The 12,973-nt window shown below is 44.0% G+C and overlaps 1 protein-coding gene across 3 annotated transcripts in view; it reads left to right on the plus strand.

Annotated features, from left to right (window-relative positions):
- The window catches only part of DIP2B (disco interacting protein 2 homolog B), a 68,195-nt gene that overhangs the window by 25,211 nt on the left and 30,011 nt on the right, over nucleotides 1–12,973 (plus strand). For all 3 annotated transcript variants that reach the window (XM_084500057.1, XM_084500058.1, XM_084500059.1), the window contains exons 2-4: nucleotides 3,811–3,882; nucleotides 11,011–11,151; nucleotides 12,574–12,699. In XM_084500057.1, the coding sequence (XP_084356183.1) occupies nucleotides 3,811–3,882; nucleotides 11,011–11,151; nucleotides 12,574–12,699 (339 nt within the window). The remainder of the gene's footprint in view (nucleotides 1–3,810; nucleotides 3,883–11,010; nucleotides 11,152–12,573; nucleotides 12,700–12,973) is intronic.

Here is a 12,973-nt window from a genome sequence, read left to right on the forward strand (position 1 = left end):
GCGTGGAGCTGCTGGGATGGATCGTGGTGATGGAGCAGGGCTGCATTTACCCTTCAGCCTCTTCCACCCTCCTGGTTGCCTGAAGACATTGCTGCACCCGAGCTGGTGGCTACTGGTGCCAGGAGGAAGGCGAGCCTGTTTCTTCGTCGCGTCAGTGACCGGAGGCCTAGCTCGCTCACACAACCCTTAAATGTAAATAAAGAGAAGATCTCTGACCATAACGTGAGAGCAGAACTGGTAATGACATAGCTTGTAGCAAGTCCTGCTAAAACTCCTCCGCCGTGCTGTGAGAGGTGGCCCGGGGCTGAGACCACTGCCCTTGAGGCCTTGTAGGTGAGGATGCTCTGCTTAATTTGGGGTAGGGGCAGCGTGGGGAGGGGATGCTTTGTGGCAGTAGGCAAGGTCATGATGTCACAACGTCGGCTGTTGATGGTGAATGGTTCTTGATGGAAAACGAACTGAATTTCTGCTTTCTTTTCCCAAGAATCCCCTTTTCCTCGGCAGGGCCTCCTCAGCGCGTGGAGGCACAAGCACGGCTACAGATAAATATAGCCTCCAAGTGAACTGAAACAGTTGTAGCTGGGAGAGGGCCAAAAGAATGCCTCAGCAGTAAGTGTTTTTGTTTGGAATTTCTTTCCGAGGAGTGAACAAACACTAGCACCATGGTAAAGCAAAATTGTCAGCCCTCGTTTGCCTCGCTAATGCTTCGTGGTGCTACGTCTGCCTAGAGAGGGGTTGGAGTTCTTGGGTTGGTTTTTAGCTGTCCAGAAGAATTCAGCACAGCAAACGTCACAAAGCCTTGAATTTATGGGAGCAGGCTTGATGAGGAGTTACCAGGTTTATGTAGTAGGAGTGAATGGTTCTTGAGATTGCAGCCCCATTGTCTTGGCTCTCTTCCTGTTGCTGTAATTTATGACTTTCTGCGAGGAAATCCGCATTTATGTTCAGATCGAGCCAGTTCCATTTCCTGTAGATCAGCAGAAAAGGGATAGCGGGAAAGAAAATTTCCCTCCTGGTGAGTCTCTGATTTCTCAGTGGATCGATCCCGAATTTGGGGTATGTGGGACCAGAGGAAGGAGACACTGTGCCATAAATGCCTTCCATTCATGCACCACGTTAAAAAGACATTTGTTTGCACGACTCACGATGTCACTTTAGGCGTAACTCCTGTGGCTGCAGTAACTGGATCATGGTTTTATTAAGGTGATTTTACACCTGTTACCCATACCTGCATGCAGCCTTTTTTTCCTAGCCTTAGTCCCCATGTCTTGCTGGAGATCCCATTTCAGTTAATTGTGGTCTGTTTCTAGCTTGTAGGGGTGGCTGTCCTTAAAGAAAGAACTCAGTTTATTTATCAGTTTCTTTTTTATCAGTTTCTTTTAACCTTTTTGTTCCCTACTGTCCAGTTCCCCTTCTACGGGGCTAGCCTAAGAAGTTAAATGTGATGGCTTCTTGTCCCGTAAGACAGGTGCTTGAGCCTGTCAGTCTTTGTCAAAATACTGCTGGAATGGGTTTGTTTTGGTTTTCCTTTTTTTTTCCTATTTTTTTGGGTTGGTTTTGCTGTTGTTGTTACAAGCACTACTTGGAAACCCAGCAGTGGGAGGGCACAGAGCTGCAGGGAAGCCCCAGGAATTTCTCACCCTCCTTTCTCCTGCCTGGGTTTTACTGGCTGTAACTTCCCTGCTGCTGCCAAATAGCAGCCGACTTTTTCTTATTATCTCATGCTTGGAGAATCCTTTTTTTTTTTTTTTCAAGTGATAAGATAAATGCCTCGGATCATGTGGTAGGGAAGGTTGCAAACGTTTTGACCGTTGAGAGTGCTGCTATTTGCTGGTAATGCACTAGTATTCCTCAGTAATGCCAACAAATTTCTGTGGCAGATGTTGCATTATATATAGTGCGTAACCACCGATGTCAGGAGCCCAATTAAATCTTGCGGAGAAGTTAATCACAAACTAACAAGCTCCAAACAAATCTGCGGGTTGGCTTCTAAGGGAAAATCCCTCCCCCTGCCTGCGCAGGTTTGTTTTTCCTGAAGTGGCAGTCACCCCGCTCCATTTGCTACCCAAATGTGGGGGAATTCAAGCTGCCCCTGAAGATGGAGAGGCAGATCTCAAAAGCTTGTAGGTTCTGTAGCTCACGCAGTCAATGAAAACATTACCCCGCTCTTTGTATGGCTTTTCTTGAAGGTGTAGTTTTCGTACGCTGGCAGCATACCTTTCTCGTGAGCTGGATTCATTTCACTGAGCCGTGTATTGCAATCAAGCATTAAAATTAATGCTTTGGTTGGCATTTCGGTGCTTCATGGCCATTCTAATGTGCTGCTGCTGGATTTGTTCGGACTTGTCGGGGCCTGACTCAAACGTGGCAAAAGAGAAGTGAGATAAAGTTGTGTGTGCAAATGCACGCCCTCCGCTAGGCAGCGTATTTATCCGCTGCAGCCTCAAAACTTTTAGGCTAGGTGCTAAACGATGCTGAGATTCGACTGTCCAGCAAAAGGAGCTAATCCCGTACCCTTGCCAAGCATCTCAGTGCTGCAAAATCACCTTTCGAACCCCAATGGCCACTTGGCTGGAATGTTTCATCGGGGATGCCAGCGGTGTAGGGCGGCTTAGAGCCTAAACCCTTTAAGCACCTTTCTGATGTGCCCGTCCAGATCCGGCTGGAAGTGTCTGGCTGAAAGATGCTGCAAGGAGCCAGGAAAAGCTGGGGCCTGTGCTGCTCGGTGTCTAATGCTCTGCAGCCTTACGATAATCAGGCTCAGGGCAAAGCAAGCATGTTGTTTGTGATCTCTAGTTTCTTGTTATAACACAAGCGTTGGCTTCATTTTAGCCCGAGTAAGGAATACCAAATAATTCTGTTTTCCTATTGCTGTGTATTTGATCACTTCCAATCCTTCAGCCCCAAGAGAGATGAGGTTATGAGTGCAGGTCAGGCTACAAAAAGGCTTGAAATGCTGCGGGGCTTTTTGTTTTAATCCCTTCAAGGTTTCAGGCTTTCTTGTGGTTCTGATGTAATGTGAGAAATTAAAACAAAAGACAGCAGCCAGATGGTACATCTCCAGGATCAGACAGATTAGTTTTTTTTAAAAAAGGGAAACGTTCACTAATACGCATTCTCTTCTGGAGTTTTGCTTCTGTGGAGCTCAAGCATCTCTCTTCTGCGTGGCTCTACTAGCAGGCAAGCGATGGAATTAGGGCTATCAACAAGTTCTAAAAATAAATAAAAAAGCTTCCTTTCACTGAATATCAAACTGAATATTGCAAGTCTGGTTTTATGAATCACAGGGTTTGCTTGCCGGGCAGTAATCTCAGAGGTGCCTCTGTTCATCCTTCCATTTTCTGAGGAGCTCTAAGCAGTGTTCCCTCCTGCACTGGGCCCACTTTTGTTTGCTGGAAGCTGCTCTCCCTTTGATTAGTTTAAGCTCAGGCTCTGAATTTGCACTTTCCCTTTGCCCTGTTGTTTGGGAATTATTCTATTAGTTAGCCGACTTGGCTTTGTGGTTACAGAATATTTTCATGTGCTTCGAGTTTCCCTTTTTACGTTTTCATGGCTTTGATATTCCATTTAGATAGCGGTTCTGATTCAAATTACTGCATTTAAATAGTGTATATCTATGATCCCAAGGGAAACTACAGAAACTCTGTAATATGGAGGCTTTGAAATCATAATGCACCCACTTCTACTTGGTTTCAGGTTGTCTTTGGCGTTTGCATTGACACGTTCAGGTGAAACCTTCGTGTCACTGAAAAGTAACTGAAACCCAAAACAAAAACACTGGTTAAATAAGTTTTCTTTTCTTGGTTTCAGGGGACATCACACAAAAGGGGTATGAGAAGAAGAGAGCAAAGCTGCTGGCTCCGTATGTTCCACAAACACAAGGTGGGTGCTTGTTTCGGTTGGGTAACGAGCGTGCATGCCCTTGGCATTAAAGGGATCCGAGATGGCTGTGGAGCACAGCGCTGACATTTAGTTTACCAGCTCTGAGCCTGGCAAAAATTGTGTTTTGGTGTGTGTTTCCGTAGCTATCTAATAATAACACATGTGGAGTTTGCACGGGAGCAAGGAAGCCACGGGCAGCATTTTGCCTCTAGCTTGCTGGTTCGTACTGGCCTCCAGGGATTTCTGCTGGCTGGGCTGTTTGTTGGGGCTTTGTAGAGCGCTGTGTGTGCCTCAGTGCCTTCCCTGCCCCGTCTTTATCTCACCCCTGCATAAATCACTTCCTATTCCTTCGTCAGCTGCGAAGTCCAGGCCTTTGAATTGGTCATGAAGTGTGAGGTCCTCAAGAATGGCTCCTGAAATCTTAAAACTGGCTTTACATAGCCCTGCTTTCAGCCATCTTAATTCTATATTAGAGAATTTCTATATTGATTAGAGAATATTCTTTATTTTTCTTTTTTTTTTTTTTTTTACTAGAGAGCTGAATTCACGTACTTTGTTTACATCTATTTCTTTTGGTTCAGAGATCCCTGGCTGTAGAGCTGAGTGGCCACAGGATAATTATATATAGTTCTAAACTGAAGGACAAGGCTGAATGTCCAATAATTATGGGGATGCTTGCCCAAAATAATTGCACGGCTGATATGCTGAGATGCTTAACCATTCAAAACTAATGTGTCTGGCTCTTAGCAGTTCGGGGAGTGAATGGGTCTGATAGGCAGCAGTGACTGGACTTACTGTAATTCACGGAGACTGAACTACTGCCAAAAAACAAAACAAAAAAAGGAAGGCTAAAAGTGCATTTATTGACCGTTAGCACTGCTTCCACTGGGGGAAGCTTGTGCGGGTTTTCTGCTGAAATTGCAGTGGTTCAGGCAAGGTTTGAGCAACACAAAACAGTTCTGCTGCTGTCACGCGGTAGCATCTAGATTGTGCCACTCCAAAACATCGATGTTTGCGTTCCCGGTCTCCTCCAGCCCAGCTTTTTATCCACTCTCTCTTCGTGTATTCCACAAAAGCTGATGCCTGCTCTCTTGCGTGAGACTCGTGCCATAGCGGGTGCTTTGTATACAAAAGAACGGGGCATTCTGCCGGAGGAAACATCCTGAAGGTAGCAAAAATTGTTTCTCGGCCTTCAACAAGGTTTTGTTACAAGCAGCACTCCGCGTACTGACGAGTTCCTCCCTGAGCCACAGATGGGATGGGAAGCTCTGGAGGCCCGGTTGTTGCCCTTGTATCAAATCTGCTTGTTATTTACAGAAACCCCAAACTAATACACATGAGTAATCCCTCTTTACAGGCTTTGGAAGTCGGTATTTGCTCAGCAGGTCTTTGAGTCCGACGTGTACACCAGGGGAGATCTTGAGCCTTAGGAGGAAGCGTGGGCTCGTCCCGTATGTTCGGGTGCCTTCTTGGCACGTTTGCTTTCATCGTGGAGGCTGAAGCTCTCCAAGTTGCTTTTCATCTGCCAGCGTGATGCGCCCCTCACGCCTGTCACTTTGCACGCCTGCTTGGTTTGTTTCAGCAAATGTTGTTTAATTAAGCAGGGAAGAAGATGGCAAGACTGTCTGTGGCCCTGCTATCCTAATTGTCCTGCTTTTCAAGACTGCAGAATGAACCGAAGTTCAGGAAGAGACACAGGTTGATAGGAGGTCACCAATTAAGATAGTATTTTGACTGCTCTTCTGGCTCAGCCCTCTAGTTTGTTTTTTTTTATATATCCTATATCCAGCTGCCCCCATATCCAGCTGTAAAAATCCCATTGAAGCCACGCGTGAGGGGTGCAGAATCAGGTCACCTTTTTAACGAGCAGAAACCTGATTTAGCTCACAACAAGAAAATGTTTACTCCTGTCATTTAGTGCCCTAGGTTTCTCAAGGCCCCAGCCTGATGTTAGCTAATGCATTGTCTCCATTTCACAGATGTGAAACGAGACAAACGAAGGCATGATGACAGGTCAGGGCACGTCGGCATTGTAATTCGGGAGATTCTTATTGCTTAAGCTGGGCTCCATTCACATTGCCTCTGGGAGCTTGCCTCATTATTTTTGAGTTAAGGCAACAATGTTAATTACCTAAAGATACATGTTTTCCCGGTGCAACATCCATTTTTGTAAATGGACTGCGCTGAGGTGCTGCAGCCGCCGTGCCAGGCTTGCTGCTCCTCCGCTCTGCGCTGGCTGCGGCACAAAAAGGCTTTGAAGAAAGCGTTTTGGGCAGCTCCCCAGGTTCCACACAGTAAGTAATGCTGCAGGTTTCACTCTTGCCTTGGACCGAAGCAGGGAGGACGGATGCTAGTTTCGCTTTACGCTAACGAGCTTAAACCGCAGGCGTCCTTTTGGCACAGTCAGAGGGGGTCTTGCTGCTGTGAGTTGATGTTTTGTTGGAGTAAAGCTGTTTGGGAATCATCCTCAGAGTCCTTAGTTAGGGCCAAATATTTCTAGGCCCGTTTTAAAAGAATTAATACAATTTCACTATTTTGCAAAGTGCTTTTTGGACAGGCAGACGAACTGTCGTGGCACTAGCAGGTGGTGCAGAAACCCACCGCCTCTTGAAACTGGTCTGCTGCAGGCACCAGGCAAACTCCTGCCTTGAGGAAAACTTCTCCACATCGGTTGCTGCAAATCTGGAAAAGCGTTCACAGCATTTCAGCTTAAACAATGCCGCTGCAGGAATACCTTGTGCCAAAATTAGCAGCCCTTGCACACAGGCTTTTGGCAGGGTATGTTTGCTTGCTATTTAAGATAATGCATTCTGTTCCTCTGCTAATGTGTAAAGGAAATGATATTCATTACGCCCTGGTTCACTGTCAGACCTTCCCATGTAGCTGCTGGAGTTCCGTGCTCTTGCTCCTGTTCTCTATTCCCAGGGCTCTCTTAAATAAATAAATATATTTTATCTATTTTAACTGCATTTGTGAAGAGAACATAGGAGCACTTCTTTCTGAAAAGGGAAGGTGAACGTGACCCGGTGTATTTTGTGTTTCAGTGCACCAGGGAAAGGTGTTGGAAGGTGTGAGTGATGGGCTTGTAAACCTGTGGGAACTGACAACGTTTGCAACTAATTTAATTGATCCGTAAATTGTTGTTGGCAATGCGTGCTTTGGTTTTATCTGCTTCGTGCCCTTACTGGGTAGCTTGAGGTAGGAGCGTAACAGATTTTGTCGTTTTAGTGCTAAATTTCTTTTCAAATCATGGCACTTTGGAAACGAAGCAGTTCTCCACTTCCCGAGCGGGCTGTCTCTGCGTTTCCTGTCTCGGCAGAGTCCTTCCTGCCGTCCTGCGTGCTGCGGAGGCTGATAAACCGGCAGAGCTCTACTCCAAAGTTTCTCTAGTTTCTTTTTTCTGTCTTTTGGCATTGTGTTATTTCAAACGGGAGCTAATGTGAAATGGTAGCCGGCGATAAACCAGCTTTGTCTAAACCTGTAAATCACGCACACGCGCTCCAGCTTAGCGTTGTTTAGAGAGTTTCACCCGTTTACAAGATCCGACTTGCAGCTACCACAAATGGGGAATTATTTTCTTTCTTTGTGAAGTCTGAGGGGTATCACCATTGCAAATGAAGCTTATCGCTTGACTTTAGGAAAGCAATTTCTCCATCTTTGAAATCAGTTCCAGGACTAAGTGGAGCACCTGAATTCTCCCATCACATCTCGTTCAGGGCAGAATTAAGATCCATCTGGCTAATTACTCCTGCAAAAGCCTGAAACCTTGTAAGTCTGATGGGTTCTCTGCACTGGAAGAGAGCAGTAATCCTTCTGGGAGTGCTGTTCAGGCTGGTTTGCAAACCCTAGGTATTTGAGTTTATTATTTACACAGTTTTTATTCTGAAGACCATGTTGTTTGAAGGATTAGCCCAATCCTAGCGCTTCTGTGCAATGCTGTATGCAAAACAGCAGAAAAGCAGCAGGCAAACCTGTTATTCTTCTGTCAGATGAATCTAGCACTGACTGTCCTTGTTATTAACGTAAACATTTATCCTTGCTGATCATACGTGATGTTTTTATTGATTCCTTTAGTCTAAAAATGTTCTAATTAAAAAAAAATAAATCTGTGAATCTCCAAATCATTGAGCCTCTCTGCCTTCAGTAAACTGCAGAGACCACAAACCAGTCAATTCCCTTGGAAAAAGATATTGTTAATTAAAAAATCCGTAGCATCATTCAAAAGCAAATCTGCATCTTTTTTTTTTTTCTTTTTCATGCCTCTTTAGATTCCAATCCTGCCAGTGGAAACTGCAGCTGTAGCAGGATTATGCGAAAGGGAATGCTAAATAAAGTCACCTATCACCTGCCAGGCTTAGCTCACTTACGTTGCTTTGTTGTTTAACCACTTGTGATTTACTGTAGCTACACACAATTTTCTTGATCTGCGCCTGGATGCTTTGTTAGGCTACTGTAACATGTTATTATGTCATAGCAAAATATTTAATCAAAGGGCTTGCTCTTGGTGTGTCATGTCGCTTACAGACATATCGGATCCCTTTGCAAATGGAATGTCATATTTGCCTTGTGATGCCTTGTAGAGCAGAGGAGATGCTCCTGCAAGAGTTATAAGAAGTAACTGAATATGAATTAAATAAATTATTTAAAGTAGTGTTAAATCTGCTGCTGACATCTAGTGGGTACTTGACTCTGTAGATGCTCAAATGATCAGAAAGATTTAGGCTTTTCTTCTGAGTCTGTGAAGTTGTCTTTCCTCTGGATCGAAATAAAACTCATTTATGATGAATCCAAACATGGCCCTGTCTGGGGGCATACAGCAGCTCTCTGCTCTGCTGCTTGGCTCCTAGGGAGGCTCACTTTGCTATTCAGGGAAGACACTTGACTTCATTTGGATCACGTACAGCCTGTGCTTATGTAAATTTGGTGTGTTCGGCGCTGTGCATGCGAGCATAAAGAGGCTGAGTCTAAGGAATTATGAGGTAGGATCAGACTGTGTTAAACACCAGAGTTAGAGTTGTCAAGTTTTAAGCTCCTGTTTAATTATCTTGTTTCAAAGTTTGGATGAATGACAAAGACATTAAATTCCAGTGCTTATAAATATCAGGTCTGCTGCAGAATCACAGCAAGGGGGCACAAATACTGGTTCCTTTGGATGTGCTTAAGCTGAGCTGTGGAGTAGTGAGTCTTGCTGTGAAGTGCAGGTCTTCTGATTGCCACGTCCTGCACCTAAACCACAGCAGCTCTTCCTTTACCCCACCCTACTTCTCGTGCTGCTGGCATCTTGTTGCAGGCAATGGTTAGGTTTTGATATGCAAATGCAAAGCTGTGCTGTGTGTTACGATATTAAAAAGAAAAAAAAAAAAAAGGAAAATTGAGAGTAATTGTTTGATCCTTTCTTTTGGCTTGAGGGTTTCTGGCTAGCTGGATCTGTTATTTTAACTGGAAATGAAGGTTTTGATTCTTTGGCATGGCTGTTTGAGGAAGGGTTAATAAGAAGCTCAGTAGCTTGCCTCTGCTGAATGCTGAGATCACAAACAGGACTCCTCCAAAGCTGAGCAAGAGGTGGGAAGTTTTGAAACGATTCCCAGGCCAAATGATAGCGTTAGGGGTTAGGAGAGAACTTCCAGGAGCGCATTGTCCCCATGTTACTGAATTTTCTCTGAATTGCATAATACTGGTAACAAAATGTTAGCGAATGAACTAACTATCCATTTAGCTTGTAAAAATTCAAGTAATATTCTGCTCGTTAGGGTGCTGGAAGGAGTAGGATGGCCAAAGATGCCTGCAACAGGTTTGTTGTGATGGGCTCTTATTAGAAGTTCTCTTAACTCAAGGTTCTTGCCTTCAGTTGTTTACCCAGAACCACACCGAGCAAGCGGTGGAACTGGAACCCGGGACTTGTGGTTTCCTCTTCGTTTCTCTAATCCTTTGGGAGTTTGTGAGAATTCATCAGCGGAGCATATTTAGATGACACAATTGCTCTTTTTTTCTGCATGACTTCAGGTGACAACCTCAGGCTAATTGCAGCTGCGTGACCTCTGGTTTTTAAGAGTTCCCACTGAAGCAGGATTCATTTTAAAAGCGAAATTCCAGTAGCAGCCATTTCTAGCATGCCCTGGTGAACTACACAAAACCATCAGGTCTTAGGTTCTCTATTTAGCTCCCTGTATCCATGGGGAAAAAACAGACATTTCCAGGATGATAAAGCCACTCACTTCTTGACATGCTGGAAGCAGACAGAACGTGGAGAGCCAGAGAGAGGTCTGCTCGGCTTTGTAATTAACACGAACAGCAAAGGCTCTTGCCGCTGGGATATTATTGGTTTTCCTGTCAACAAGGCACGCTGGTCAGTGGGATGACGAGTACTGAACCCAGCTTCTGAACATGTTTTCTACAGGTTTGATCTTTTTCACAGCTCAGGCTTGAGACTATAAATTGTTGCATCAGCCAAAGGCATTTACTCCCTGTGCCCGTAACAGTGGTGTCTAAGAGGAATCTGGTGTAAATGAATGCAATCTCTAAAAGCAACTTATGTGTGATACTTCAGCACAAGTTAACCTGCTAATTCATCTTAATGAAATAATGAGAGTTTGCCATTGGAAACGTGGCAAAGAAGGGGGAAAATCACACGGGTACGAAATCACAAAGCATGCTTTTCATTGCACATATCTCTGTGAAGTGCTTGGAAGCGCAGGACTTGCCTGACTGATCTACTGACTTCACCCATCCAGATTTATCTGAATCTCACCACCTTTTCTTTTGTATTTTGTAATGAATTCTTGAAAGGTGGCTTCAGCTCCCATTGTCACTAGTAGATTACTTAAATTATGTGAAACTGTGTCTTATGTCACCTGCTCCAGACTTTCTGTAAGCTGTCTTTTACTTCATGTGCCTAACAACCCTTTAAAAAAAGTAGCAAAAAACTCTTAAGAATAAGGTCAAAGAAGGAACAGGTATGTTTTAACTGATAAGGTTGTAATTGAACAGATGTATTAACATACTAATTAGGTCTTCTTTGCTACAGGAAATAAAAGGAAAATCCTATAATTGTATGTTAAAACAGAAAAGGATACTCAAAAAAGGCTGCATTTCTTTTCTGCACTCAGAAAACTGTGGGCTGTTTTCCAGGGGTTGATCCAGCTTTACAGAAGGAATCCAGAACTCAGACACCCGCTCCAGCTGCAGCTCCAGCCTCAGCATCGTCATCATCCTCATCCAAATTTCACCGAGCCCGCTCAGGGGGAGCCCGAGATGAACGCTATCGATCTGGTAAGGGCAGGGCAAGAATTCACCTGGGATTTTTGTCAGTGAGGAGGAATTTACCATGTCTTTTCAAGGAGTCAAGCTCACTGTTTGTCCACTGATCAAAAGTCCCACCTTGGTTCTGTATGAGGAAACATCAGACTTGTTGGGCTGTAGCTGCTGAAGCAGAAAGAGTGCTAAGCAGAAAAAAATCCCAAGTAACTCTTTGCCTTCTTGATTTTCTGGCCTGAATGCAGCTCTTCAATGCCAGTTGTTCACAGAACGGAAAGCCTATTTTAACCGGGTCTGTAAGTAACCAGATTCAGTGAGATGTCAGGTAATAATTTGCTCGTGGAATTGATGACTGCTGTGCAGATCTGCTCTAGGATACTGGAAAGTGAGAGCTGTCTTTCTCTATCAATGCTTAAAGCACTTCCAAAGAGCAGCAGCATTGGCTGACTAATGCCCTGCTGATTTCCTTCTCCACAAAAGGAAAGGAATGGAAGCTGGCACCTACTTTTTGTCTCAACCTGGCTTAGTTTTTCACTTCACATCAATGGGATTCAAGTTTTCCTCACAACAGGGGCAAACGAATTACATTAAATATACCTTTTGCAGTAACACTGCTATCATATCACCATTTAAAGAAGCATTAGAAGAGCCTAGTTCTCTCTCTTTTTTGGAAGAGCATCATTAAAATACCTTAATTTGTGAAATTGATGTAGATGAACTCTTTTACTTGTTGTAGTAGTTTAATATGTTGTCTTCTCATCATCAGTGATGTGTCTTCTTCTAAAGAGTTCTGCATGTTTGCAGGAGGATGGTAGCCTCCTGTCCTAGCCTGTTTCAGTTAATGATCAACATGGATTTACAGCTGCAGTTAATAACTTCCAAGATTTACATGAAATCTGTATCTATTATATTTTTTCAGAACATAAGGCTTTTCCTAAATTAGACAACTGGCTCAGAATTTTTAAGTTTATAGACCAGAGTTGCACCTGGGGCTGTATACACTGGTAGCATGTGTGCATATCTTGTTATGCACAAGCATATTTTAGGATAATCTTTGGGCAAGAGGAACAGTCTGGTGGGGCTGGGACTTTCTATAAAATTTGCCATAGACACAAGAATATGATGACTAAGCCAGAAGATTCCAACCTAAAATCCTGGCCTTGCTATGAGCTTGCTAACTTTAGAAGCATCAGTTTCCTTTTTTTGTTTTGCTTGGTTTTTGTGTTTCTTTTTGTTGTTTTGTTTTGCTTGCTTTTTTGTTTTTTAAAAAGGAAAGGTTACGTACAGGATTGCAAAATGTTGTTGTTTGGGAAGGTAGAGTAACATGGGAGCGTTGCATAAATGCAGAAGGCTAGCAGCAGTTGCACTTGTAAGCCTTGTGTGTTTTTTTTCTCCTCTACTGTTGCAAAACTGAGTACATTAACTTCCATTTTGCAGATATCCACACAGAAGCAGTTCAGGCAGCACTGGCAAAACACAAAGAACAGAAGATGGCCCTGCCTATGCCAACAAAAAGACGATCTACCTTTGTTCAGTCTCCAGCTGATGCCTGCACTCCCCCAGGTTAGGTTCTTACAGTGTGCTTGTCTGGGTGGATGTTAAGGTATGCATTAGTAACAGTTTCCAAATTAAGAGGCTGCAGTTGTCAAAATATTCAAGATCTTCTGCACATTTGTAGGTAGCGTGTTACTCCTGTAGCTCTCTTGCTACATTTGAGCAGCTGCTTGTTTTCGTGGAGCTGCTGTTAACGGCTGTGAAAACGAGTCCTCTTTTGGGAGCTTTTAAAGAATCAATTGGGAAGAACTGAGCGGGCTTTCTGGACTGATGCTGCTTCTTT

Source organism: Aythya ferina, assembly GCF_964211825.1.
Source record: "Aythya ferina genome assembly, chromosome: 28".
Lineage (NCBI taxonomy): Eukaryota > Metazoa > Chordata > Aves > Anseriformes > Anatidae > Aythya > Aythya ferina.